Source organism: Bos grunniens, chromosome 16 (genome assembly GCF_055505025.1).
Source record: "Bos grunniens cultivar Pamir isolate PY7600 chromosome 16, Bosgru_T2T1.0, whole genome shotgun sequence".
NCBI classification, from domain to species: Eukaryota; Metazoa; Chordata; class Mammalia; order Artiodactyla; family Bovidae; genus Bos; species Bos grunniens.
The window spans coordinates 48,287,917-48,315,090 of record NC_141180.1 but is presented as its reverse complement, the minus strand read 5'-3'; the positions used below and the strand labels follow the sequence as shown (position 1 = coordinate 48,315,090).

Sequence of the window (27,174 nt, the reverse complement as noted above, 5' to 3'; positions counted from 1 at the left end):
TTAGCAACAAGACTGGTAGTGGGGCCTTAAGAACAGGTGACAAACTCTTTTAAGGCTGATCTTGATTCCCTGCCCTAGGCTGGCCAACTGATTGGAAGAGAATTTGCAACATGTAAATATTTTTAGGATTGTGGCCATCAGGATACACACTGAAAAGTAATTCTGTTAACCATTATTTTAGCCTAAAGGAGCCACTTAAGAATGCCAAATGTTTTGTTCAAAATGCCATGGTTACTTTAGTTTAAAAGGCTTTCTTTCAAAGCCACCTCCCTTCACAACAGTAGTGCTCTGGCAGTGAATTGAGTGGTCTAGGATTCGATGAAACTGTGGCTAATTTCCGGTCCCAATCTGGAAAATAAAACAAATTAATGATTTATTTTAAGACTACTTAGTTTTAACACACTGTCTTTTCAGCAACAATTGTGTGCAATAACAGTGATTTATAAGATTTAAAACAAAGGAATATATTTAAAAGATGTGGGGGCAAAAGGGTTTAATCAAAAGGTTGTTTTTGTGGTTCAATCTCTGATTGAGGCATGTTATTAGATTATTCCTAAATGTAAATAAAACGAAATAAATTGCTTAAATTTGTATTCTTACATTCTAATTCTAGATACCCGCTTTGCCCTTTAAGCCCTAATAGGTCTCTTTGTGTCATGTTTGTATCAAAATGTAGTTGTTACCATCCCTAAATTCAGACCCATTGGAGTGCCCTCATGTTTTAATATTCCTTGTCTACAATCACCAGCAGTTCTGCTTATCTAAAGGTATGGGTTCAAGGAGTTGGGTTGGACACTGCAATCGTTGCATCTACACCCAATGGACCCAAGACTAGAACGTTTCAGTGATAGTGTAACAAAACTTTATCAGGCACCATGCTGTTCCCTGTGTTAGGTGTTGTACTTAGGGTTAACCCTAAAATTCACAGATCCTCAGAGGCCCACTGATAGTTTCACCGCCTCAAAGAGATCAATGAATTTTCCTGAGTTTACAGAGCTTGTGAGAGAGGAGGAGCCCACATTTGACCCAAGATTGTCAGGCCCCAAAGTCCCTAATCTTTTCATTGTTCTCTCCACCTTCCATAGCACTTCAACAGCATTTAAAGAAATAAACATTTCTTAATATTAAGAATGAATAACATTTCATTTACTCAGGAAATATAGCTGGAAATGCCATCTCTGGAAGATTTTAAAAATCAGATTTAACTAAATGTGATGCTGTCCATAGTTGGTAACCATATGACTTCTCAAAGCTTACTATTGTATTAAATATTAACTCTGACCTTCTTAAGGATTACATTGTATTCCAGGGAAATATATTAATGATGTTTAGAAGTGTTAGGAATCCTACTTGATAGCCTTAGTGATCTTTGTTATGAGAATTATAATGGAGCTGAATTAGGTACTTTTAACCAGGTAAATTTGACAGTAAATGTTTTAAGAACAGAGCAACATTTTGGGGGGGTTTCTCCTGCTATTCCACTTAGTGCGTATATATGCCTTCTGACAGTGGGTGCTACCAAGTCTGAAATATACTGTACAAATTTGGGGGTGGGGAATATTATGGAAAGAACTGAAATGATTTTTTAGATTTCTATATCATTTGACAAAGTCAAATTATTGTTCATGTGGATTTGTGTGTGATGACTGCTTTGAAATGCATTGCTGAAAAATGAAGTGAAAAATTAGTTGAGAACCACAGAGAAAATTTAATGAACTTGCTGAAGAATCCCATGTATTCCAAATGATTTAATGACTTAGTATTATTTAATATTATCACTTTGGGCAATTAAGAAATTTTAAAGGATAACCTTGATTATATATGATTATTACTTTATGCTCTAGTTTTAGAAATTAATCCCAGTGAGATAGGTTTTTTTTAAAAAACAAACATTTATTGTGGCACATGTTTGACTTTGATCATTAGTAATAGCTAACAGTTTTGGAGGTTTCTTAATGTTATGTACAAGCACGATGCTAAATTACTTACATGGGTATCTCAATTCTATTAGGTAGATATTATTTTTATCCTTTTTGCATGCGAGAAAACTGAAGGTCAGAATCTTAAGTGTCACACTGCTACTAAAAGAATATATTGTATTTCGGAAGAATGAGGTTTTTTAATTATTTGGCACCAAGGTGCATAAAACAAGGGCAACTTTCATCTGAGGGGCCATCTCACCCTCCCAGGCTATAAATTCCCTGAGAACAGAATCTTCTCTTCTACTGTGTCTTGCACATAGTCAGTACTTAATAAATATTTCCCAAATAAATGGACCCTTATGTCCTAAGAAAGAACTTTTACTGAGGAAGAATTTCTTAATCAATAACCATAATCTGTCATGGTCTGTATGTAATCTGTTCTTCAATTGTTCCCAAATAAGAGGTAAGAACCAAACATGAAATGCAAATTGCTAATCTAGACATGAACTTGGCCCTTAAAGTCTGATGACAAAGACTAGCCAAATGGATAAGATTTAAAAACAGTCTTACACCTTGATAAACACTGTAATAGTACTTTCTCTTATTCTGTGAAAGGCCTTCCCCCAAATACTCCTTCAAGGAGTCAGTTTCTTGAATTAAACAAAAGCTCGATTCAGTCAGTGCTCAGCTTCATAATAATTATCTGTTAGGTCTCTTGCAAACCAGCTCTTTGCCTGCCTGATAGTTGTTTATAAAATAATTGCCACCTAAGTATCTCTAAAATCCAAGTAAGGTGGTTCAGTTCAGTTCAGTCGCTCAATCGTGTTCCAACTCCTTGCTACTCCATGGACTACAGCACACCAGGCCTCCCTGTCCATCACCAACTCCCAGAGTTTACCCAAACTCATGTTCGTTGAGTCGGTGATGCCATCAAACCATCTCATCCTCTGTCATCCCCTTTTCTTCCTGCCTTCAATCTTTCCCAACATCAGGGTCTTTTCAGATGAGTCAGCTCTTCGCATCAGGTGGCCAAAATATTGGAGTTTCAGCTTCAACATCAGTCCTTCCAATGAACACCAGGACTGATCTCCTTTAGGTTGGATCTCCTTGCAGTCCAAGGGACTCTCAAGAGTCTTCTCCAACACCACAGTTCAAAAGCATCAATTCTTTGGCACTCACCTTTCTTTGTAGCCCAACTCTCACATCCCTAGATGACCACTGGAAAAACCATAGCCTTGGCTAGATGGACCTTTGTTGGCAAAGTAATGTCTCTGCTTTTTAATATGCTCTCTAGGCTGGTCATAACTTTCCTTCCAAGGAGTAAGTCTTTTAATTTCATGGCTGCAGTCACCATCTGCAGTGATTTTAGAGCCCCCAAAAATAAAGTCTGACTGTTTCCACTGTTTCCCCATCTATTTGCCATGAAGTGATGGGACCAGATGCCATGATCTTCGTTTTCTGAATGTTGAGCTTTAAGCCAACTTTTTCACTCTCCTCTTTCACTTTCATCAAGAGGCTCTTTAGTTCTTCTTTGCTTTCTGCCATTAAGGGTGGTGTCATCTGCGTATCTGAGGTTATTGATATTTCTCCCAGCAATCTTGATTCCAGCTTGTGCTTCATCTACCCCAACATTTCTCATGATGTACTCTGCATATAAGTTAAATAAGCACAGTGCAAATATATAGCCTTGACGTACTCCTTTCCCTATTTGGAACCAGTCTGTTGTTTTATGTCCAGTTCTAACTGTTGCTTTCCTGACCTGCATACAGATTTCTCAAGGAGCAGGTCAGGTGGTCTGGTATTCCCATCTCTTTCAGAATTTTCCTCAGTTTATTGTGATCCACACAGTCAAAGGCTTTGGCATAGTCAATAAAGCAGAAGTAGATGTTTTTCTGGAACTTGCTTGCTTTTTTGATGATCCAGTGGATGCTGGCAATTTGATCTCTGGTTCCTCTGCCTTTAAGGTAGTGCTAGTGATAAAGAACCCACCTGCCAATGCAGGTGACATGGGTTCAATCCTTGGGTTGGGAAGATTCTCTGAAGGAGGGCATGGCAACCTACTCCAGTATTCTTGCTGAAGAATCCTGTGGACAGAAAAGCCTGGCAGGCTACGGTCCACGGCGTCACATAGAGTTGGATACGACTGAAGCGACTTAGCATACAGGGACGCATGCATTCTGTGCTGCTAGTAGACAGACTGGGCACCTGGTACCCTTTACTTCAGTGCTATAATGCTTACACCTGGAGAAACTTCTCCAGTAACAAAATATTAGTACAAAGAAATGAAAAGGGACTAAAAATAACTGCATGCAGGCAGTTGGGGGAAACAAAAAGAGCAAAAACCCCAACTGCCCCTTTTGAGGAGCTGGAAGCAAAAAGAGCGTCTCAGGAGCTTTGGCTCTGCACATGCCCCCTGCACACACCACCACCAAAGAGGTGGGCAAAACACCTAAGCCTGATCCCTGAGCACACCTCTACTCACATCCCATATAAGGAACCAGCTCTACCATCTACCAAACAAGGGAACCTGTTACTTGTTCTTGCTCCCTCCTGCAGCTAGCACAGGAGCCCCAATACAAACCTTGCCTGAATTTCTTGTCTGGCCTCTAGTCAATTTCTATTGCTTGGGGAAGGCCTAGCACCCTGGTCGGTTTCACTGCCTCCCATCATCAGCTGCCTGAAGCACTGGTTCCCGACTCGGCTGTACAAAGGAATTATCTGGGGAGTTTCACAAATTACTGCTGCCTGGGACCTTCTTCCTCCCACCAGGAGATTCTGACTTAATTGGTATTGGGTATATCCTCGGCATCTGGATTTTTAAAAGTGATGTAGCTGAAGTTGGAAACCTTCAGCCTAACCCCTGCAATCATCTCCTGACCCTTCTTACTCCAACTTGGCTCCAGTCTACTCCCCATCCTGTCCCTTTTTCTTCTCCATAGTTGGAGTAATCTTTTCAAACTGCGATTGTAACTGTGTCACCTCCACCTCCTTAAAACCTGGGGGCTTCCCAGGTGGCCCTAGTGGTAAGAATCTGCCTGCCACTGCAGGAGACATAAGAGACGCAGGTTTGATTCCTGGGTCAGGAAAATCCCCTGGAGAAGGAAATGGCAACCCATTCCAGTATTCTTTCTAAAGAATCCCATGGACAGGGGAGCCTGGTGGGCTACAGTCCACAGGTTGCAAAGAGTTTGACACAACTGAAGTGACTGCATGAACCCCTTAAAACTTTTCAAAACTTTCCCAGTAATGTCAAGCTAGAGGCCCCAAACCTGAAAATGGCTCATAAAGCCCTCCTTGTTCTTTTTTTAAGTATTTATTTATTTGGCTTCGTTGGGTCTTAGTTGCAGCAAGTGAGATACTCAATCTTCCTAGTGTCATGTGGGATTTTCAGTGGAGGCGTGCAAACTCTTACTGGCATCGTGTGGGATTTAGTTCCTTGACCAGGGACTGAACCCAGGCCCCCTGCATGGGAGTGCAGTTACAGTCACTGAACCACCAAAGAGGTCCCCAAGCCCTCCCTGACCTTGTCATCTCTTTGGCCACACCATTCTTGACCTCTGGGCTCCAACACATTTATTTTTTAGTTCTTCAACCATGCCATGCTCTTACCACAGTGCCTTTGCACACACTGTGCCTAGTGAAGCTCTTCTCCCATTCCTTGCCTAGTTAACTTTTAGCTCATCTTTCAGCTGTCAGCTCATCATTTTTCTGACCTGTTATATGCTCTTATAACACCACATAAACTCTGCTTCATAAGACTTATGGCCAGTGAGATTTTATGCTTATTTCTATGCTGGTTCCCCCATTGAAGCTCCTTGAATGAAGAAACTTTGGGTCTATTTCTGCTTCACATGGTGTTGCTAAAACCTTCCACACTGGCCTATAATTATACCCTCAAATTAGTTACTGAAGGAATATGTATGAACGAATGAAAATATGCTTGACATCAGATCTATCACAAGTTCAACTGATGTCAGCTCCAAAATATCTCCAGGACCCATTTATTCCTTTTTGTCTGCCCTGCTGGTCCAAGCCACCATCATCTCTGGTCTAAACTACTAAACAGTTTCCTCACTGGTCTGCAGACCCTCCCTCTTTTTCCTCTCCAGTGTTCTAACAGCAGGCAGACTGATCTTTTTAAATCCCAAATAATATGCTACCCCTCTGTTCAAAATTATTCCAAGTCTTTCCATTGTTCTCAGAATAGAATCCAAGCATCTTACCACTCTCACCCTCACTGACTATCCACTGAACTACACTGGCCTCGTTTCTGTTCCTCAAACATGCAAGCCCTTTCCAACTTTCAGGCTTTAGCACTTACTGCTGTTTATATGATTCATTGTTATTTTCCAGGGCTCAGCTAAAATTATATACAGATATTCCCTGACTGCAGTATTAAAAGTAATCTCCCTTGGTTACATTCATCACTGTTTACTTCCCTAACAGCACTGCTGCTGCTGCTAAGTCACTTCAGTCGTGTCCGACTCTGTGTGACCCCATAGATGGCAGCCCACCAGGCTCCCCTGTCCCTGGGATTCTTCAGGCAAGAACACTGGAGTGGGTTGCCATTTCCTTCTCCAATGCATAAAAGTGAAAAGTGAAAGTGAAGTCGCTCAGTCGTGTCTGACCCTCAGCGACCCCATGGACTGCAGCCTGCCAGGCTCCTCCGTCCATGGGATTTTCCAGGCAGGAGTACTGGAGTGGGGAGCCATTGCCTTCTCCGCCTAACAGCACTACTACAGTCTAAAGTTCTTTTTAAAAGCTACTTGGTTATGCTCCGTATGGGCTTTCCAGGTGGTGCCAGTGGTAAAACAAACAAAAATGCCGCCTGCCGATGCAGGAGACTTAAGAGACAATGGGTTCAATCCCTAGGTGGGAAAGATCCCCTGGAGGAGGGCACGGCAACCCACTCCAGTATTCTTGCCTGGAGAATCCCATGAACAGAGGAGCCTGGCCAGCTATGGTCCATTGGGTAGCAAAGAGTCAGACATGACTGAAGTGACTTAGCTCATGCTCCATATCCCCCATTAGAATATCAGCTCCATGAAAGCAGATGTCTTGTTTATCCTGATCACTGTATTCCCAGTAGACAGATAGTTTGTACTGGGTGTTCAACCAGTAACTGAATCATCTTACGGCTGCCAGCTTCCAAGATGGATCCCAGTGATTCTTGCCCTCTGGTGGTATCCATGCCCTTGGGTCTGACTCCCCTCCCACACTGCTTCAGGGCTGACTGTAATATGACCTTCAAGTTTAAGTCATAAAAGACATTGCAGTTCCCACCTTCATCTCAGATTACTCATTCCAGGGGAAGATAACTGTCACACCATCAGGATGCTCAGCATGGAAAGACATCAAGACACCAATCCCCAACCAGCCTGTGACAACCATGTGAACCGTCATACTTGACAACTGTATGAGTGAACATACAGTTCACTGTATGCTGGAGGGTGGATCCTCCAGCCCCCGTTGAGCCTTCACACCATGAAGCTTTCACTGTCATAGACTGCTACCTTGAGAGAGACTCTGAGTAAGAACTGCCCACCTGAGTTCTCAAACCCTAACCCACTGAAATGATGAGAGGTAGTTATAAAAATCATCATTATTGATGTTTTAGGTCACTGGGTTTTGGAATGATTTGTTATTCCACAATAGAAAACTAACATACACACCCCATGAGTGATAAACGGAGCCCTGAATATTTCAACGTAAATTATCTCTTGAATCGGTCAGGCTTCAAACCTCATTAAGCAGGGAATGATCCTAGGCCACACTTTCAAGTACCATATTTTCCATATTTCTATCAGAGGCTTTAACAATCTTGCAGTACAAGTGGGACACTGTGCAATTAGCTTTAATTGCTCTCCTGTGAATTCTTCATTTGGTACTGTCTTTTCTCTCTCCTGAGGCTCTGCCATATGAGTCTTCTTCCCATTTCTCATGAAACTTGCTCAGTTCAATTTAAGAGCCAGTTTTGGGAGTGTGACACCTCTGCATATGACCCAGACTGATGACTTAGCAGTTGCTTGCTTGAACAGGTTTTTAAGTCTCTGAGCCTCTGTTTCCTCTTCTGCTAAACGGAGTTGGTAAAAATACCTACTTTGTGGGGACAATACGACTCATTGCAACGGTAAGCGTGACACGCATATGAGTAAGTCACTTAGCGCACTTTGGGCACGTGACAAATATTTTAAATTTTAGCAATTATCCTAAAATGCGGACTCTGATCTCTATTTTATAGACAGAAAGTTTCAGAAAAGTCGAGTGTCCTGCCCGACACCACACAGCTAGAATGTGCCAGGCCTGTAGCACTCTAAGGCCTGAATTCTGCTCACTGCCTCACACTGCTCCATCCATGGTTCTGCCACCGCCTCCCAGCTGCTCTTCTCACCTGCTGGCTGTGTCTTCTCCTGCCTGAGTTAAGCAGTCCGACAGACTGATGCTAAGCTAATCATCAGACAGAGGATGCTAAGCTAACGTCCTCTGAAGCTGACTGGGTTGCCCTCTTGACTCTGATCCTATAACGGCTCTGATTATGCAGATTCAACTTTGCAGGCTCCTGTAGCTCCTCTTCAGTTCCAGGCACTCTTGCCCACTCTGCCAATCTGCATTTGGCTTCCCACTTCTGTTCTACCTTGCTCAATCAGGCCTGGTCCTCTTGGGCTTCCTCCCTGCTCCCCTACCCCACCCCCCACCACAAACCTCCCCCTTCTTCTCATCCACTGCCTCTGGTATGTCCCCCTGTTTCTTTTGCTACCTGCAAGTCTTATCCATTGAGATCAAGCTTAGGTCCCCACGGGCGCATTCTGCTCCAGGCCCCAGTGTTCTCATCTTTCAGCTGCTGGTCCTCTACTTGGCACTTTTTCCTAGGGAGCTCAGCAGTAAAGAATCTGCCTGCCAACGCAGGAGACTCAGGTTTGATCCCTGGGTCAGGAAGATCCCCTGGAGAAGGAAATTGCAACCCACACCAGTCTTTTTGCTGGGAAAATCCCATGGACAGAGAGGCCGGTGGGCTACAGTCCATGGGGTTGCAAAGAGTCAGATATGACTTAGCGACTCAACAGTAGCAGCAGCAACCTCTGATAGGTTCATCATTGCCTCATCTTCCCAGTTAGACTGTGAGCTTCCTGAGGCTGAGATCATAGTATGGACTTCCTTTTACCTCCTCCCGTGGCACTTAGCCTGGGTGTTTTCTTTGCTAAGCATTCACCTGATTCGATAGGTTTGGAAAGAATTAGGAATTGTCTTTTAAAAGTGTTTACCATCCCTTTGGAAACTAGAGGTCACCTAGATTCCCTCATACAAAGGAAAGAGATTTCACACTCAGTCAGCCTCCAAAAAGTGCTTCTACAGGGATGGGAGCCCCACCGATGCTTCCCAACCACCCCTTCTCTTTTCCAACCCCACAGCCCCAGGTAGTGTCCTCCACCCGAAGCTGACTTTCTTTAATATAACCCCTCCAAGGTCCCCTGATTCCTTCCACTCCATACCTCCTTCTCCAATGACCTATCTCAGCCCTCACCCTCCTCCCTATCCCCTCAGCTTCCTCTCTTCTCAGGCTCCAAACTTCTCTCACCTCCCGGAACCCAGATTAGCCAGCTTGCAGCTTCTTATCCCAACTCGCCCTGTTACTCTTTGGCCCCAATCCCAGCTTCATCCATCACCACCCCTATGCCTGGCTCCACTCCCCAAGATCTGCCTGGTTCTGCTGGGTTCCCGCTCTTCCCAATTGCTATTTTTTCCTGTCCCCTTGGGACTGAGTCTCAGCCCTGCTCTGTCATTCCCTCCAGGCTGCAGCTCTTTGTTCAGGGGAGAAAAAAAGAGGGGTAGATTCTTCCCATTCCACATCCCATTCCTCTCACCATACTTTTACTAGTTTTGTTATTTTTAATTTTAAGATTAAAAAAAAAGTGGCTCTTTTTAAAGAAAACTGTTGAATAGATAGTAGTACAAGTGATGCTCAGCTGTGACAGAGGTAAAATAGCTTAAAGGTCCAGTACAGACCTTGGGCCAGGGCTGAATTCTGTGTCTGAAATTGCCTGGGTCTGGGTTTTGCTTCTCCTGTTTCCTGTGACTTGGGGCTGTCTCTGCAACTTGGTCACTGTAAAGTGGGGGAAATAATAGCATTTACTGCAGAGAGCTGTTGCTGCTGCTGCTGCTAAGTCGCTTCAGTCGTGTCTGACTCTGTGTGACCCCATAGACGGCAGTCCACCAGGTTCCCCCATCCCTGGGATTCTCCAGGCAAGAACACTGGAGTGGGGTGCCATTTCCTTCTCCAATGAATGAAAGTGAAGTCACTCAGTCGTGTCCGACCCTTAGCGACCCCATGGGCTGCAGCCCACCAGGCTCTTCCATCCACGGGATTTTCCAGGCAAGAGTACTGGAGTGGGGTGCCATTGCCTTCTGACCAAATATATGCTTGCCACCATGTAAGAGACCCAGAAGTGTTGGGGTTTACTCATTCAGAAAGTCTGTCAATAGAGCAATGGATACTGTGACTAAAATCCAAAGTGTCAGTGATTACAGGAATGCAGTCAAGTTTAAGGTCATAACCACATGTACTCCCAAGGGTCATATCTGTGGGGGGCCTTGGCCCCTCAGCACTCACACACGGGCTGCAGCATGGAGAAATACTACAGAGGGAACTTAGAATTTTTGAAACATACCTGCAAATATTAAATAATTGTCGTAAATCCATTTAAAATAGAGTGAGGGGAGGAAGATCCTCTCAACAGTATGGCACAATAACAAATTTGTCAAGTGACAAGGGGCTCCAAGGAGTGGTCAGACTCGAGCTTGCTATCTACCAAGGACATTTATGAATTTTCAGCCTGAAAGTCTCCTGTATGAGGAGCTAGGAAAGAAGGATGTAGCCCAGGGGCAGCTCTCTAAACTCTTCTTCCTGCACCAAACACAAGTGAATACCCCTCCCTGCCAATGTGACAGGTCCCAGACGTGCTCCCTGAGACAGCAAGCCCACAGAAGATGCTCAAATTTGGCCCAGGCAGAGTTGCTCTCAGACAGTAAGAACCCTTGATCTAACTTACCCGTCTTGTAAAATGGCAAAGAATAGTCTCTTTGGTAAGAGGTTTCTTTATACCATGGTTCGGCAGGCTTTGAACATCTTCGAAAACAGATGTACTGAATGAGAGTTTGTTGGTCTAATTGAGGCTGATACTGACTTTTCTTCTTAAACGGAATGTCCAAGTCTATGAGAGGTCTAAATGAAAATAGAAACAGCTTGCTAAATGCCCACCTGGTAGAAGAAAAGCATTTCATTTTCTCATCAGCTGAAATCCATTCCCTAAAAGTAGCCCGGAGGCTACCAAGATAGTATTGACAAGACTCTGTAACTCCAAGGTTAGCCCTAGCAAACTTGTCAGTAGACGGTTCAAGGATTCCAGACTCTTGTTCTTCCCTTTAGCATCCCTCCTTCTTTCTAATCACAGGTCACAGAAGGTGACCGGCATCAAAACTTCCTCTGGATCTGTTCTGGCATGGTTATTTCCCAGTACCCTTTTGAAGTGTAATTTTTGTTTGCATATTTAGTTCCCTCAAGGTGCTACTGCTTTATTTTGACCAGACTAACCACTATGGTGCATATTGGTGTTTGATTAGCCTGAAACTGGTTATAACCTTCCTGTACCTCCAGATGAGTATAATGTGAGCTGTGGGCTTGTCATATGTGGAATTTATTATGTTGAAGTATGTTCCCTTTATGCCCAGTTTGTTGAAGGCTTTAATCATAGCGCTCAACATCACTAATCATTCAGTTCAATTCAATGCATTCGCTCAGTCATGTCCGACTCTTTGCGACCCCATGTATCACAGCATGCCAGGCCTCCCTGTCCATCACCAACTCCCAGAGTTCACTCAAACTCATGTGCATCCAGTCGGTGACGCCATCCAGCCATCTCATCCTCTGTCGTCCCCTTCTCCTCCTGCCCCCAATCCTTCCCAGCATCAGGGTCTTTTCCAATGAGTCAACTCTTCGCATGAGGTGGCCAAAGTATTGGAGTTTCAGCTTCAGCATCAGTTCTTCCAATGAACACCCAGGACTGATCTCCTTTAGGTTGGACTGGTTGGATCTCCTTGTAGTCCAAGGGACTCTCAAGAGTCTTCTCCAACACCACAGTTCAAAAACATCAATTCTTCGGTGCTCAGCCTTCTTCACAGTCCAACTCTCACATCCATACATGACTGCTGGAAAAACCGTAGCCTTGACTAGATGGACCTTTGTTGGCAAAGTAATGTCTCTAATCGTTCAGTTCAGTTCAATTCAGTCCCTCAGTCGTGCCTGACTCTTTGTGACCCCATGAATCGCAGCACACCAGGCCTCCCTGTCCATCACCAACTCCCGGAGTTCACTCAGACTCACATCCATCAAGTCAGTGATGCCATCCAGCCATCTTATCCTCTGTCGTCCCCTTCTCCTCCTGCCCCCAATCCCTCCCAGCATCAGAGTCTTTTCCAATGAGTCAACTCTTTTCATGAGGTGGCCAAAGTACTGGAGTTTCAGCTTCAACATCATTCCTTCCAAAGAAATCCCAGGGTTGATCTCCTTCAGAATGGACTGGTTGGATCTCCTTGCAGTCCAAGGGACTCTCAAGAGTCTTCTCCAGCACCACAGTTCAAAAGCATCAATTCTTTGGCGCTCAGCTTTCTTCACAGTCCAACTCTCACATCCATACATGACCACTGGAAAAACCATAGCCTTGACTAGATGGACATTTGTTGGCAAAGTAATGTCTCTGCTTTTGAAATGCTATCTAGGTTGGTCATAACTTTTCTTTCAAGGAGTAAGTGTCTTTTAATTTCATGGCTGCAGTCACCATCTGCAGTGATTTTGGAGCCCAAAAAAATAAAGTCTGACACTGTTTCCATTGTTTTCCCATCTATTTTCCATTAAGTGATGGGACCAGATGCCATGATCTTCATTTTCTGAATGTTGAGTTTTAAGCCAACTTTTTCACTCTCCACTTTTACTTCCATCAAGAGGCTTTTTAGTTTCTCTTCACTTTCTGCCAGAAGGGTGGTGTCATCTGCATATCTGAGGTTATTGATATTTCTCCCGACAATCTTGATTCCAGCTTGTGCTTCTTCTGGCCCAGCATTTCTCATGATGTACTCTGCATATAAGTTAAATAATCAGGGTGACAATATACAGCCTTGATGTACTCCTTTTCCTATTTGGAACCAGTCTGTTGTTCCATGTCCAGTTCTAACTGTTGCTTCCTGACCTGCATACAAATTTCTCAAGAGGCAGATCAGGTGGTCTGGTATTCCCATCTCTTTCAGAATTTTCCACAGTTTATTATGATCCACACAGTCAAATGCAAGTCAAAACCACAATAAGATATCACCTCATACCTGTCATAAAGGCTATCATCAAAAAAACTAAAAATGACAGGTAGTAGCAAGGATGTGGAGAAAAAAAAGTCATCATGCACTGTTGATGGGAATGTAAATTGGTTACATCAACTATGGAAAGCTGTATGGAGATTCCTCAAAAAAAAAAAAAAAAACTAAAAATAGAACTACCATATGATCCAGCAATTCCACTTCTGTGTGTTTATCCAAAGGAAACAAAATCACCATCTCAAAAAAGATAACTGCTCTCCCATCTTCACTACAGCATTATTTACAATGGCCAAGACATTGAAATAATCTAAATGTCCATTGATGAATAAATGGAAAAAAATGTGTGAAATGTATATACTATGAAATACTATTCAGCCTAAAAAAGATGAATAGCCTGCCATTTGTGACAATACAGACGAGCCTTGAGGACATTATGCTAAGAGGCAAAGAAAGACAAATACCGTATGATCTCACTATTATGTGGAATCTAAAAAAACTGAACTCATAAAAACAGAAAATAGCATAGTGATTGCCAGAGGTGAGGTTTGGGGCCTGGAGGAAATGGATGAAAATGGTCAAAAGATACAAACTTACAGATATAAAATAAATAAGTTCTGGGAACGTAATGTACTGCATGGTGACTATAGTCAACAATGCTATATTGTATATTTGAAAGTTGCTAAGAGAGATAGACCTCAAAAGTTCTTACCACAAGAAAAAAATTGTAACTATATGAGATGATGGATATTTATAAACATAGTAATCATTTTGCAATATGTACAGGCTTCCCTGGTGGCTCAGCTGTAAAGAATCAGCCTGCGAATGCAGGAGATGAGGGTTCAATTCTTGGGTTGGAAAGTGAAGAAGCAAGTGGCCACCCACTCCAGTATTCTGGCCTGGAGAATCCCATGGACAGAGGAACCTGGCGGGCTGCAGTCCATGGGGTCCCAAAAGTTTGGACACAACTTAACAACTGAACAGCAACAACAACATATACAAAATCACTATGCTGCATACCTTAAACTAATAAAATGTTATATATAAACTATATCTCAATAAAACTGGGCAAAAAAGGGTTTCAAAATACCATCTCATTCTATTTTGTGTAAATCTGGAGGATTTTACATGTTATCTATCTCTGGGTAATGGCATTATGGATAATTAAAAAAAATTTTGATTATCAGTGTTTTCAAATGTTCTAATGAACACGTGTATTTTTGTACTGTAAAGTAGAGAAGGTGAGCTACTAGAGATGTGAAAAAGATTAAATCTTGGGTGAGATTTAAGAACATCCTAATCCAATCATTTTGAGTAGGATGTCATCTTACTTGATTGTATAACCGTGATTAATCACACTGAAACGGGTGACTGACACTATTTAATCATAATGGATTATGTTTATATACTTGGGTAAAACTTGATTGTGATGTGCCTTCTTTAAAGAGGAGAGTCTGTTAGCAGAAATGGGATGCCTCTGCCTGAAGTTCAGGAAAAGAAAGAGCAAGACTCTGACTCTGTGTGTGGTACTGGACAGCGGAGCAATGCTGGATGGGCCGGAGATGTTCTGTTGAAGACAGGTGTGGAGAAGCACCAAGAATTCCTTCCCACCTCTACTTGCTTTTGTTTTGTGCTTAAAAGGTTCTTGGTCCTAGAAAATGGGTCCCTTACATGGTGGGTGGGAGCACTTCTTTTCCTATGAAAGCTTGTCTCCTGCTGTGAAGCAAAACATTTGCCTTCTGATGAATGGATCAGTCTCTTGTGAGTTTGTGTTCTGCCTGTTACTGTCATCTGGTCACTTCTATGCCATTGACAGCCATGGATGGCTCCCGAACCGGATCCTGGTGAGTGCTCCTACACCCACCCCTCCTAGACTGGCAGCCTATTCTGACTTTGTCCTGGATGTTTCTATGGAACCAGAATCATCTCCATTTTCAAGAATACTGATGGTGTTCTGGAGACAAGACTTTTACTCAAAAGGGGGACTCTAATTCTGAAAATATCACATTGGTGGGAGAATATATCTGGGGAAGGTAAGCCATAGGCATCTGTCTGTTTAAATTATGAGTATAAAGAAGTTAGGCCTGGTCCTAATAATTGCATGATTTCCTGTCTTGTTTGTCTGTTTTGGTTTCGCTTGTCTTTTCCTTATTCTTAACCAGAAGTTTAATAAAGTCATTGGTTGACAAAACATTGACTAAGTTTTTCCCTAAGACTAATCTTAGGCAGGCTCAAGTCTTGTCAGAGTCAAGGTTCCCTTTGCCTGAGCGTTCTGTGGTAGCAGGAGGGGCAGATAATGCAGCTGAGGGAACGGTCAGAGTCCACAGAACATGTGTGGAGAGTGCCCTGTGGAGCTGGCTTCTGGAAGAGGGTTTCAGTTGTTTCCTTCCTTGTTTATGCTCTGGCAGAGATCATGCTCCTACCAAGATTTTGATATAAGAATGTATTTGAATTAGAACAAAGAACCTTGAACTGGGAATCAGAAAGTGTGGATCAATTCACAATTCAGCTTTTACACCAACCAGCTACATGTCAGGCAAGTCATGTCATTTCTCTGGCTACATCTTATTTATCAGATAGAATCAGAATTTAAAAAGCTAAAGCTACTTCCAGTTTGGTCATCTATTAAGTTTAGTCTGTGTGCTATTCTGTCGTTGCTATGGCTCCCTTTTCTTTACTTGAAGAATAATCAGGAGTTGACTATGTCAAAGGTAATTAAGAGAAGAAAAGTAGTTCCTAAAATACACTATGATGATGAACTCAAAATAATAGCAATCACATTTTGAGTGCTTACTATGTTCTGGAATTTTACATCAATTATTTTATTTAACAGGTAAGCCTACTGATATTCAGAATGGATGAAAACTGCCTAAAATCAAATATTTCATAAGTTATTCAAATTGATGTTTCTAACTGGATCATTGAAAAAGCAAGAGAGCTCCAGAAAAACATCTATTTCTGCTTTACTGACTATGCCAAAGCCTTTGACTGTGTGGATCACAATAAATTGTGGAAAATTCTGAAAGAGGTGGGAATACCAGACCACCTGACCTGCCTCCTGAGAAATCTGTATGCAGGTCAGGAAGCAACAGTTAGAATTGGACATGGAACAATAGACTGGTTCCAAATAGGAAAAGGAGTACATCGGGGCTGTATATTTTCACTGTGCTTATTTAACTTATATGCAGAGTACATCATGAGAAACGCTGGGCTGGAAGAAGCAAAAGCTGGAATCAAGATTGCCAGGAGAAATATCAATAACCTCAGATACGCAGATGACACCACCCTTCTGGCAGAAAGTGAAGAGGAACTAAAAAGCCTCTTGATGAAAGTGAAAGAGGAGAGTGAAAAAGTTGGCTTAAAGCTCAACATTCAGAAAACGAAGGTCATGGCATCTGGTCCCATCACTTCATGGGAAATAGATGGGGAAACAGTGGAAACAGTGGCTGACTTTAGTTGTGGGGGGGGGGGCTCCAAAATCATTGTAGATGGTGACTGCAGCCATGAAATTAAAAGACACTTACTCCTTGCAAGGAAAGTTATGACCAACCTAGACAGCATATTAAAAAACAGAGACATTACTTTGTCAACAAAGGTCTGTCTAGTCAAGGCTATGGTTTTTCCAGTAGTCATGTATGGATGTGAGAGTTGGACTGTGAAGAAAGCTGAGCACCGAAGAATTGATGCTTTGGAACTGTGGTATTGGAGAAGACTCTTGAGAGTCCCTTGGACTGCAAGGAGATCCAACCAGTCCATTCTGAAGGAGATCAGTCCTGGGTGTTCATTGGAAGGACTGATGCTGAAGCTGAAACTCCAATACTTTGGCCACCTGATGTGAAGAGCTGAATCATTTGAAAAGACCCTGATGCTGGGAAAGATTGAGGGCAGGAAGAGAAGGGGATGACAGAGGATGAGATGGTTAGATGGATCACCGACTCGATGGACACGAGTTTGGGTAAACTCTGGGAGTTGGTGATGGACAGGAAAGCCTTGTGTGCTGTGGTTCATGGGGTCGCAAAGAGTCAGACACAAATGAGCGACTGAATGAAACTGAACTGAACAGCCTCCCCAAACTAGAAAATAGCATTGAAGTGCCTGCTTTTTTCCCCTTTCTGTTAAAATCACTGCAGAAAGGCAGAAACTGGTTAGGCCAAATTTGTGACTTTATTGAGAAGGAAAATGAATGTCAGGAAGATTAAGTTATTTGATTGAGTTAAAATGTTAAACTAATGGTATTTCTTACATTCCTTTGATGATTTAAATAATTTTATATTTATTGCTAATTATAAAAGTAATATATGTTCATCATAGAAAAATCTGGAAAATAAAGAAAAAGATAAAAAATGAAATACAAATATCAATAATCTCACTATTCATGAAAAACCAGTGTTAACAGTTTGGTGTATTTCCTTCCAAATTTTTCCATGCATTAAATAATAATTATTATTGTTATTATCATTGCAAATTGTGATTCCCAGTTTTTCATTTATTAGCCTAACTTTAGTACATTAAGATTTAGGAAAGTGTCTTACCTGGGAGATCTCTTCACACTATAATCATAATGGACTCTTGCCAGCTGCCCAGTGTAATAACCACGGAGATCCTTTCCTTGGTGAACAATGAATATACTAGTGGGGACAGGAAGGAGAGTGAGACAAAAGGAATTAATATTATTAGCTCTTTACAGAGGAAAACCAGTTGTGGTATGGTAAAAAAATATATTCAGTCTCTATCCTCAGTTCCTGGCACAAAGGTCCTAAAATCCTTGGAATCTTTTGATAGGAGTATCTTTTGTTATCCAATTTTCAGGATTCATAAAGAAATATTTGACTTGTCAGGTATTAGTTTCAAAATATCAAGAAAAAAATAAGAGAATATATAAGGCCAGTGGGGCAAATGTTGATAATTATTGAAAGATGGAAATGGATAAATGGAGATTCTCTATACTATTTTTTTCTACTTTTGATATTTTTATGAACTTTCACAGTGTTTAAAGAGAAACTCTTATAATTAAATATATAGGGGCTAAAAATGAAGCAGCACTGTGAAGGTCAAAGCACAAGTTACTTGTAAGCCTGGAGGAGGGGTTCCAGCCTTGCCTGGGAGGCTTGGGCTGTGAGGATGTTCGGAAGCACAAGCATAAGTGAGTAAGGTGGAGAGTGGGGGGAAAGCTTCTGGGGCGTGAGATGAGCTGGGTGTACGCAGCTGAAACACAGCAGTGTCAGGAGAAGTCGAGGGCTCATGGTGCCCAGATCTCACATTTTGAAATACATCTTCTTTATAATTAATTACTTTTCTTTCAGATGATAGTTCTAGCATTATGTTGCTGTTGTTTAGTTGCTAAGTTGTATCCAACTCTTTTTTGACCCCATGCACTGTAGCTCACCAGGCTCCTCTGTCCATGGGATTTCCCAGGCAAGAGTACTGGAGTGGGTTCCCATTTTCTCCTCCAGAGGATCTTCCCAACCCAGGGATCAAATCTGTGTCTCCTGCATTGGCAAGTGGATTCTTCACCACTGAGCCACCAGAGAAGCCCTACAGCATTATACTGACATCTTAAAACTATATGTAGTTGTATTATGTTATTTACAGATTTTATTTCAGGAGAGTATCAGAGTCATTACGAAATATTTATTATAAACCAAGGGAGTGTGTCATCTGAAAAACTGAGAACCATTGATATAGGTAATAGGGAATCTTTGTAGGATTTTAAAGAAAATCCATGATGAATGCAATTTTTGTTGAAGAGAGATTCTGCTGGTGGCAATGTGGAAAACAAATCTGAAGACGATCTGACTAGAGGTACAAAGATTGGTCAGGAGGTAATCATAGTAATGTATGTGGGACGTAGGGAAGCTTTGAACTCTGTGGTGGAAAGTTCACTTGGGGAGGAGAGGCCTGACTAAGATGACTGCTAGGAGAGAGGGTTGAGGATGAAAAAGAAGGAGGACATCAAGACAAGGCTTCAGATGCTGGGAAACAGGCTGCCACTCACCAGGAGACAGAAGGCAGGAAAGGGAGCCTTCTTGAGATGACGACCGTAGAGTTTGTGGTATTTGGGGTCTTTGGGGACCTTCCATAGGTTCTTACTCAGTAGGTGCCGTAAGAATTCAAGAAGAGTCAGTAGAAGGTAGTACATAGTTTTGCATGGAGTAGCTCATCAAGTACGTGTTGAATGATGAATGGAAACTTAAGCTATGCCTCCAGTTTGACCAGAATTTATTAACTATGCATAATGTATACTACAGCAAAAAAAACCATCCCAAAGGAAAAGAAAACCAAGAAGGCAAAGTGGTTATCTGAGGAGGCTTTACAAATAGCCAAAGAAATAAGAGAAGCAAAAAGCAAGGGAGAAAGGAAAAGGTATATCCAACTAAACGCAGAGTTCCAAAGAATAGCACAGAGATAAGAAGGCCTTCTTCAACAAACAGTGCATAAAACTAGAAGAAAACAGCAAAAGGGGAAAGACTAGAGATTTCTTCAGGAAAATTGGATATCAAGGGAACACTTCGCCCAGAAATGGTAGAGACCTAGTAGATGCTGAAGAGATCAAGAAGAGATGGAAAGAACACATGGAAGAACTGTACAAAAAAGATCTTAATGAACCAGATTACTACAATGGTGTGGTCAGTCACCCATAGCCAGACTTTCTGGAGAGCAAAATCAAGTGGGCCTTAGGAAGTACTGCTGCTGCTGCTGCTGCTAAGTCGCTTCAGTCGTGTCTGACTCTGTGCGACCCCATAGATGGCAGCCCACCAGGCTCTGCCGTCCCTGGGATTCTCCAGGCAAGAACACTGGAGTGGGTTGCCATTTCCTCCTCCAATGCATGAAAGTGAAAAGTGAAAGTGAAGTCACTCAGTCGTGTCCGACTCTAGCGACCTCATGGACTGCAGCCTACCAGGCTCCTCCGTCCATGGGATTTTCCAGGCAAGAGTACTGGAGTGGGATGCCATTGCCTTCTCCATTAGGAAGTACTAGTGTTAATAAATCTAGTGGATACAATGGAATTCTAATAGAACTATTCAAAACCCTAAAGGACGATGCCATCAAGGTGTTGCATTCAATATGTCAGCAAATCTGGAAGACCCAGCAGTGGCCACAGGACTGGACAAGGTCAATCCTCAACCCAATTCCCAAGAAGGGTGGTAGCACAGAATGTGCTAACCATCACACAATTGCACTCATCTCCCATGCTAGTAAGGTCATGCTTAAAAATCTTGTATTCTAGGCTTTAGCATTATGTGAACCCAGAACTTCCTGATGTCCAAGCTGGGCTTAGAAAAGAAAGAGAAACCAGAGATCAACATTTGCTGAATCATAGAGAAAGCTAGGGAAATCCAGAAAAACATCTACCTCTGTTTCATCAACTATGCCAAAACCTTTGATGGAAGTGATGGAAATACCAGACCATCTTCCCTGTCTCCTGAGAAACCTGTACACAGGTCAAGAAGTAACAGTTAGAACCCTGTATGGAACAAATGATTAGTTCAATAGTTCAATATTGAGAAAGGAGTATGACAGGGCTGTCTGCTGTCACCCTGCTTGTTTAACCTATATGCTGAGCACATCGTGGAAAATGCTGCTCTGGATGAGTTACAAGCAGGAATCAAGACAGGCGGGAGAAACATCAACAACCTCAGATATGTGGATGATACCACTCCAATGCAGAAAGCAAAGAGAAACTAAAGAGCCTCTTAATGACGGTGAGGGAGGGGAGTGAAAGAGCTGGCTTAAAACTAAATATTAAAAAACTAAGATCTTCATTTTGATATTTGGCAAAACTAATACAATTATGTAAAGTTTAAAAATAAAATAAAATTTAAAAAAATTTAAAAAAAATAAATAAAAAATTAAGATCATGGCATCTGGCCCCGTTACTTCATGGTGAATACAAGTGGAAGTACTGACAGATACCTTATTCTAGGGCTCTAAAATCACTGCAGACGGTGACCGCAGCCATGAAATCAGAAGACGATTGCTTCTTGGCAGGAAAGCTATGACAAACCTACACAGTGTGTTGAAAAGCAGAGACATAACTCTGCCGACAAAGGTCCATATAGTCAAGGTATGGTCTTCCCAGTGGTCACAGATGTTTGTAAGAGCAGGACGGTAAAGAAGGCAGAGCAACAAAGAATTGATGCCTTCAAACTGTGGTGCTGGAGAAGGCTCTTGAGAGTCCCTTGGAGAGCAAGGAGATCGAACCAGTCAGTCTTAAGGGAAATCAACCCTGAATGTTCGTTGGAAGGACTGATGCTGAAGCTGAAGTTCCAGTATTTTGGTCATCTGATGCAAACAACTGACACATTGGAAAAGTCCCTGATGCTGGGAAAGACTGAGGGCAGAAGGAAAAGTGGGCGGAAGAGGATGAGATGGCTGGATGGCATCACCGTGCAGTGGACATGAACTTGGACAAACTTCGGGAAATGGTGAGGGACTGGGAGGCCTGGCATACTGCAGTCCATGGGGTTGCAAAGAGTCAGACATGACTAGGCGACTGAATAACGACAACAGTGTGCCCTGCACATTACTAGGTTCTACAGATACAGAGCTGAATCAAAAGCAGTCCTTGTCCTCATCACGCTCTTTATGTGCTGAAATCATGACCTGAATAAAGGGTCATTGGGGCACCAAAGAGGGAGGGCTGTCTAGGGTTTGAGCAAGTCAGTAGGAGAGGGAAGAGATTCCAGGTGAGGGAATGATAGAACCCAACTCTCGGACAGAGTTGTGATCAGAGTGGAGTGTGTGAAGGCCAGTGGGGACTTTGCTGTCTGGCTGGTGCAAAAGGCCAAGTGCTGTCAGCAGGGCGGGTCTGCCTGTCTATGCAAACAGGACCTCAGGGAGCTCTGATTTGCAGAAAAACCACAGTCTGTCTGGGCCTGCCCAGTGGCTGGGATAATATGACTGAGCCCTGAACAGTAAATAACAGCAGGGGATTAAGTCACAAGAAGAAAGAGGAACTGGCACAATAATAGGGAACAAATGACATTCCTGAGGGCATGGGAGTGGGAGACACAGATTTCTTAGGTGCCTGTCCAGTTTTCAAGCCCCACCTTGGGAAGATTATCTCATTGGATGCTCTGTGAAGCATCCACCTGGAGTTCCAGAACAACACTGATTTCTCACGGTTGCTATACCATTTGCACTAGGCTGTGTTTTGACTCTGGGTTCTTCCCTGGCATGAGTCCGGGTGAGCAGCCTAAGCCCTGCTCCTAGAAACGGTCTGTACAAGCCGTCTAAGACTGGAGAAGCCCCTCACCAGCACCAGGTAACGTGCCCACCCCAAGTCCCTTGGGAGTCTCCCTGGGTAGCTTTTTTATTTTTTTAATTTGTTTTATTTTGGCTGCAACACGTGGCATGTGGGATCTTAATACCCTGACCAAGGATCCCACCTGCAGCTCCTGCAGTGGAAGCGGAGAGTCTTAATCACCAGACCCCCAGGGAAGTCCCTGTCTGGGTAGCTTTTGAAGTGGAGAGAGTAGGAAAATGTGTAAGCAGGTGGGTGTTGGAGGCAGGGCTGGGTGAGGTCGTGGAGAGGTTTGAGGAATGAAGGTGTGGTATGCTTTTCTTCCAACTCTTTGGGTACTTTCCAAGTTCCCCCACGTGGCCTTCACCTCAGAGAGGAGAAAGCTCTAGATGAATGTGGTAACATGTCAGTGGTTTGGAAGAGAATTTTTATGTCCTAAAAGATAATGCCTGGTCTGGCCTGGCAGTCAGTCCTCCCAGAGGCTGCACAGTACCTGGCCTCTTCTGAGGAGGGGCTGGGGGTGAGGAAAAAATCGATTAATGAGTAGGAATGGTCTGGGAGCCCTGCCCTGGACTCTGCTCAGACCCACTTTATTGACTTGGCTTGTAAGATTGTTGAGTCAGCTGTAGAAAGGCCTTTTCTCCTCCCTGGGTGGGAGTAGGAGTCCGGGCACAGTATTTACCAGTCCCTGACAGCTTGGCTCTTTGAGGTTACACATTCAGTCTAGACAAGAGCAAACCTGTTCCCTGGGAGGGTGAATGTAACCAGAGCAGGATCTGGGCTTCCCCGCAGGCAGAACTCAACACCCAAAGGGGAGGATCCCTCTGGGACCTGAGGCAGCCCGGGCCACTGAGATGGTGCAGCCCTGTGTCTGTGCTGGGCCTCATCGTTACAAAGCTTCGCAGAGATGATCTCATCTAACTCTCGCAGTCCTGTTGCTAGGTAAACATTGTTAACACCCTGTTATAGAAAAGGAGACCAAGGCTCACAGAGGTTAAGTGGGCTTTCTAAATAACACCCAGCTGATAAATGCCAGAGGCATGAGTCAAACCCAGTTCTCTGAACTCCAGATCACATCCAGAGTCATCTCTGTGTTTGTGCGATGACTTCTTTTTCAGAAGAGTTCAGCGTACTTTTGTGTGAACTCTGTGATTCACTGTGGGCAGACAGGAAGTGGATGTCCTGTACCAAAGCAATAGGAAGAGAAGTAGATCCAGCAGTGTAACTGGAGGCTGCTTTCGGTTGAATAAAAACAGTGCTTACTGCAGGCTCTGAAGTGTGCTAGATGCCAGGGCTGCAGTGATGAGAAACACTGTCTTTCCACCTGAGAGTTCATGATCAGGCAAGGAAAACCCTCCTCAGGCCTAATCATATAGAGTGAGGGTAAGTGCTGCACCAGTCAGGGAACAAAGGCTCAGGGGGAATGAGTCTCTTACTAAGGACAGGAGCCGATAAGTACAGAGATGGGAGGCCACCATTCCCGCATCCTCATGCTTTCATTCCCCAGACTCTACTAGCTTCACAAATCTCCTCAAGGAAGAGGGAGCCTCAGTTTCCTCATCAATAAAATGGGGTGGGGAGGGCTTCCCTGGTGGCTCAGTCGTAAAGAATCCACTTGCCAATGCAGGAAGCACAGGTGTGGTCCCTGATCTGGAGAGATCGCACATGCTGCAGAGCAGCTAAGCGTGCTACAACTAGTGAGCCTGTGGAACCACAGGCTCTAGAGCCCGGGAACCACAACTACTGAGCCCCCGCGCCCTAGAGCCCACGCTCTGCAACATAACAAGCCATGGTAATGAGAAGTCTGGGCACCACAACGAGCAAGTAGCCCCCGCTTGCCACAGCTAGAGAAAAGCCTGCATAGCAACAAACCCCCAGCACAGCCAATAATAAATAGATAAATGAAATTTTAAAAAATTATAAAAATAAATAAAGTGGGGATGATGCTATCTCTGTTAATGACTACATGAAAGTCAACAAGACGTGTGAACGTCCTCGGTGACTGAAGTATCCCATTGCTGTTGCCATCTATCATTCAAGGCAGGATGATCTGATCTTCACAGCTGCCCCTTGATGTCTCAGAGATCATTTCAGTTGATGTTTTTAATATTCATTTAAGCCCAAAACAAATTCTTTGTCTTTTGCACACCACAGTGAGTTTAATCCAACCTAAGTGATCTTTCCAGGAGCATCCTAGGCCCCGCAAGTCAACACAATGCTCAGCCCTGCCCCTGCGTGACAAGGCTAAGATAATTTGTATCTAATGTGTGGTTACTACTCCTTGTGAATCACTTAATATTTAACTTTATGAGGTGCCCCTACTGGTTTGTAATTCAGTTTTCCCTACTATAGCCCAAGGGTTAGGCATTTAAGGATGAATTAATTGGGTAAATGCTTACAGAGAGGAGCAGCAGAGGGCAGACCTTCTGTGGATACTGTCAATCACCAGGAGGCCAAACCTCAAACACATGCCAGAATGAGTTTTTCTCACTGATTCATTCATTTTCAGTTTTCCGACAAAGGTACACAGAGCTCCTACCAAGTGTGGCAGTCTGCTAGGCAGAGTGGCCAGTGAAACAAGCCCCGCCCTGGGGGCTGACCTGGGGATGTCAAGGGCAGTGACCAAGAGCGCAGATGTTGGCTCCAGACTAGCGGGTTCAAATCCTCCTTCTGCTAGTTCACTATGGTGGAATCTCAGGACAGTCACTTAACCACTCCTTGCCTCAATTTCCTCCCAGTCACTGTGAAGATTAAATGAGTTGATATATACTTGGAACAGTGCCTGCCACATATTAAGGGCTGTAAAAGTGTTAACTATTAATCCAGTGGGTGATCTAGACAGGAAATAAAGAAACAGAAAATACCTGAAAGTTATGATGGGAGTCATACAGGAAACCAAAAACGGTGTGAGAAGGAGAACTAACAGAGGTGATGAGGTCGGTGAAAGGAAGAGACCTCCCCCAGCCTGGATGGTACCACCTTCTGCTCACTGAGCAGCTGATAACAGTGGAGACATGCTGAGTGAAATCGGGCTGGTTGAACCGAGTAAGAAGAGTAGCAGAGAGTCCAGAAGGCAGTGATGCAGGGGAAAGGAACATGTCCCAAAACCCTGAGACATCAAAGAGTGTGGGCCTCCTGAAGCAACAAGAAAGATCATGGGGCTGAGGTTAAGAGGAGGTTGGAGAGATCAGCAGGGTCTGTTTATGTAGGGCTCTGCAGGCCCTGGCAAGTGTTGAGGCTTCATGCAAAATGCAATAATTGCAGGGTTTGGTTTTGTTTTGTTTTTTGACTGTGCTAGGTCTCTGTTGCGGCACTTAGGATCCCTAGTTGTGGAGTTCAAACTTAGTTGCCCCCAGCACGTGGGATCCTAGTTCTCTGACCAGGGATAAAATCTGTGTCTGCTGCGTTGGAAGGTGGGTTCTCAACCACTGGACCACAAGAGAGGTCCCAGATTGCACGGTTTTATGCAATGGAAGGCTCTGATCCCATTTATATTTTATGGGGTTCTCTCTGGAGAATGGATTGGAGGAGGACCAGAGTGGCCATCGTTGTAGGGGAACAGGAGAGAGGCAGTGGTGGTCTGGACCAAGTGGTGGCTGTGGAGATGAAGAAAAACAGTCAGATGGAGATACACCCTAGAGGCAGAATTGAGGACCCTGCTGATGGACTGGTCCACTCTGTTGCAAGGCAGGAGAGACACAAAATAGACAGAGACCTGCCCCACAGGGAGCACTCAAGTGGCGAGTGGGGGCCCCAGTCTAGTGCAGGCACACTGTGCCTCTCTGATGGATGAGCCCAAGAGAGCTGAATGCAGCCCAGCCTGAGGATATCAGCGGCCCGGTGCCTTCTGCACTGTGTTCCACCCCAACCCTCCAGCTCCCCAAGGGCTGCCCTAAGTCAGGTCCAGTGATTCTGACTTGGTTCCATTTAGCTCCAGGCGGCAGCAGCCAATGGAGGATTGTCTCCATTTTCCCCGGGAGATGAGACCACAATTAAACAGGCCCGACAGTGGTGGGCAAAAATCTCAAACACACCCACGGAAAGCCAAGGGCATGTGAGGAGGCAGAAATCAAGTAATTCTGGAACCCACCCCTTTCTCTCCACCCTGCTTTCCTCTGCATGTGCATTTCAGGGAAGGAAGGATAGGGACGATACTTTCTCTAAAATAGGACTCTTTTTAGAGAAAGAACATCTTTTTAAGAACAAAGCATCCTTCCCTTCCTCCTTCAGTGATTTCTGGAAGCAAAAGGACATATCTTTGATGACTAAACATTGTGGAAAATAACTAAATACTAAAATTTGGAGTTGCCAGTTTGCTTAGATGCTGCCATAAATGTTGGATTTTTTTTTCTTAAACAGCTTTTTCTAAACCCAAAGAAACTTCAGTAGAACCTCTGGCAGCAGTTATCTCTAAATCAGGGAGCAAGCAGCAGGACGAATAATTCTAGCCTCCCAGGAGTCTGTCTTCCGTGCTGCAGCTCTGGAGGTGTCTGCATTTGGAAGACCATTACCTGGGTGGGATTGCTGGGCGGCGGTCAATAAATTCTCGTAGCCGGATGGCAGTCATGATGGATAAGATTCTGAAAAAAAAATTTAAGTGAAGTTTCTTATTGCAAGTTTATACACATTTCCCAGGCATGCCTACCTAGT

At 43.6% G+C, this 27,174-nt stretch overlaps 1 protein-coding gene across 1 annotated transcript; it reads right to left on the bottom strand.

Annotated features, from left to right (window-relative positions):
* Positions 1 to 231: 231 nt before the first annotated feature.
* Positions 232 to 27,091, bottom strand: SPMIP3 (sperm microtubule inner protein 3). Its single transcript, XM_086344923.1, is given in 5 exon segments — positions 232 to 265; positions 267 to 348; positions 10,970 to 11,142; positions 17,813 to 17,908; positions 27,036 to 27,091. Coding segments are annotated over 5 exon segments (441 nt in total).
* Between the last annotated feature and the right edge of the window lie 83 nt (positions 27,092 to 27,174).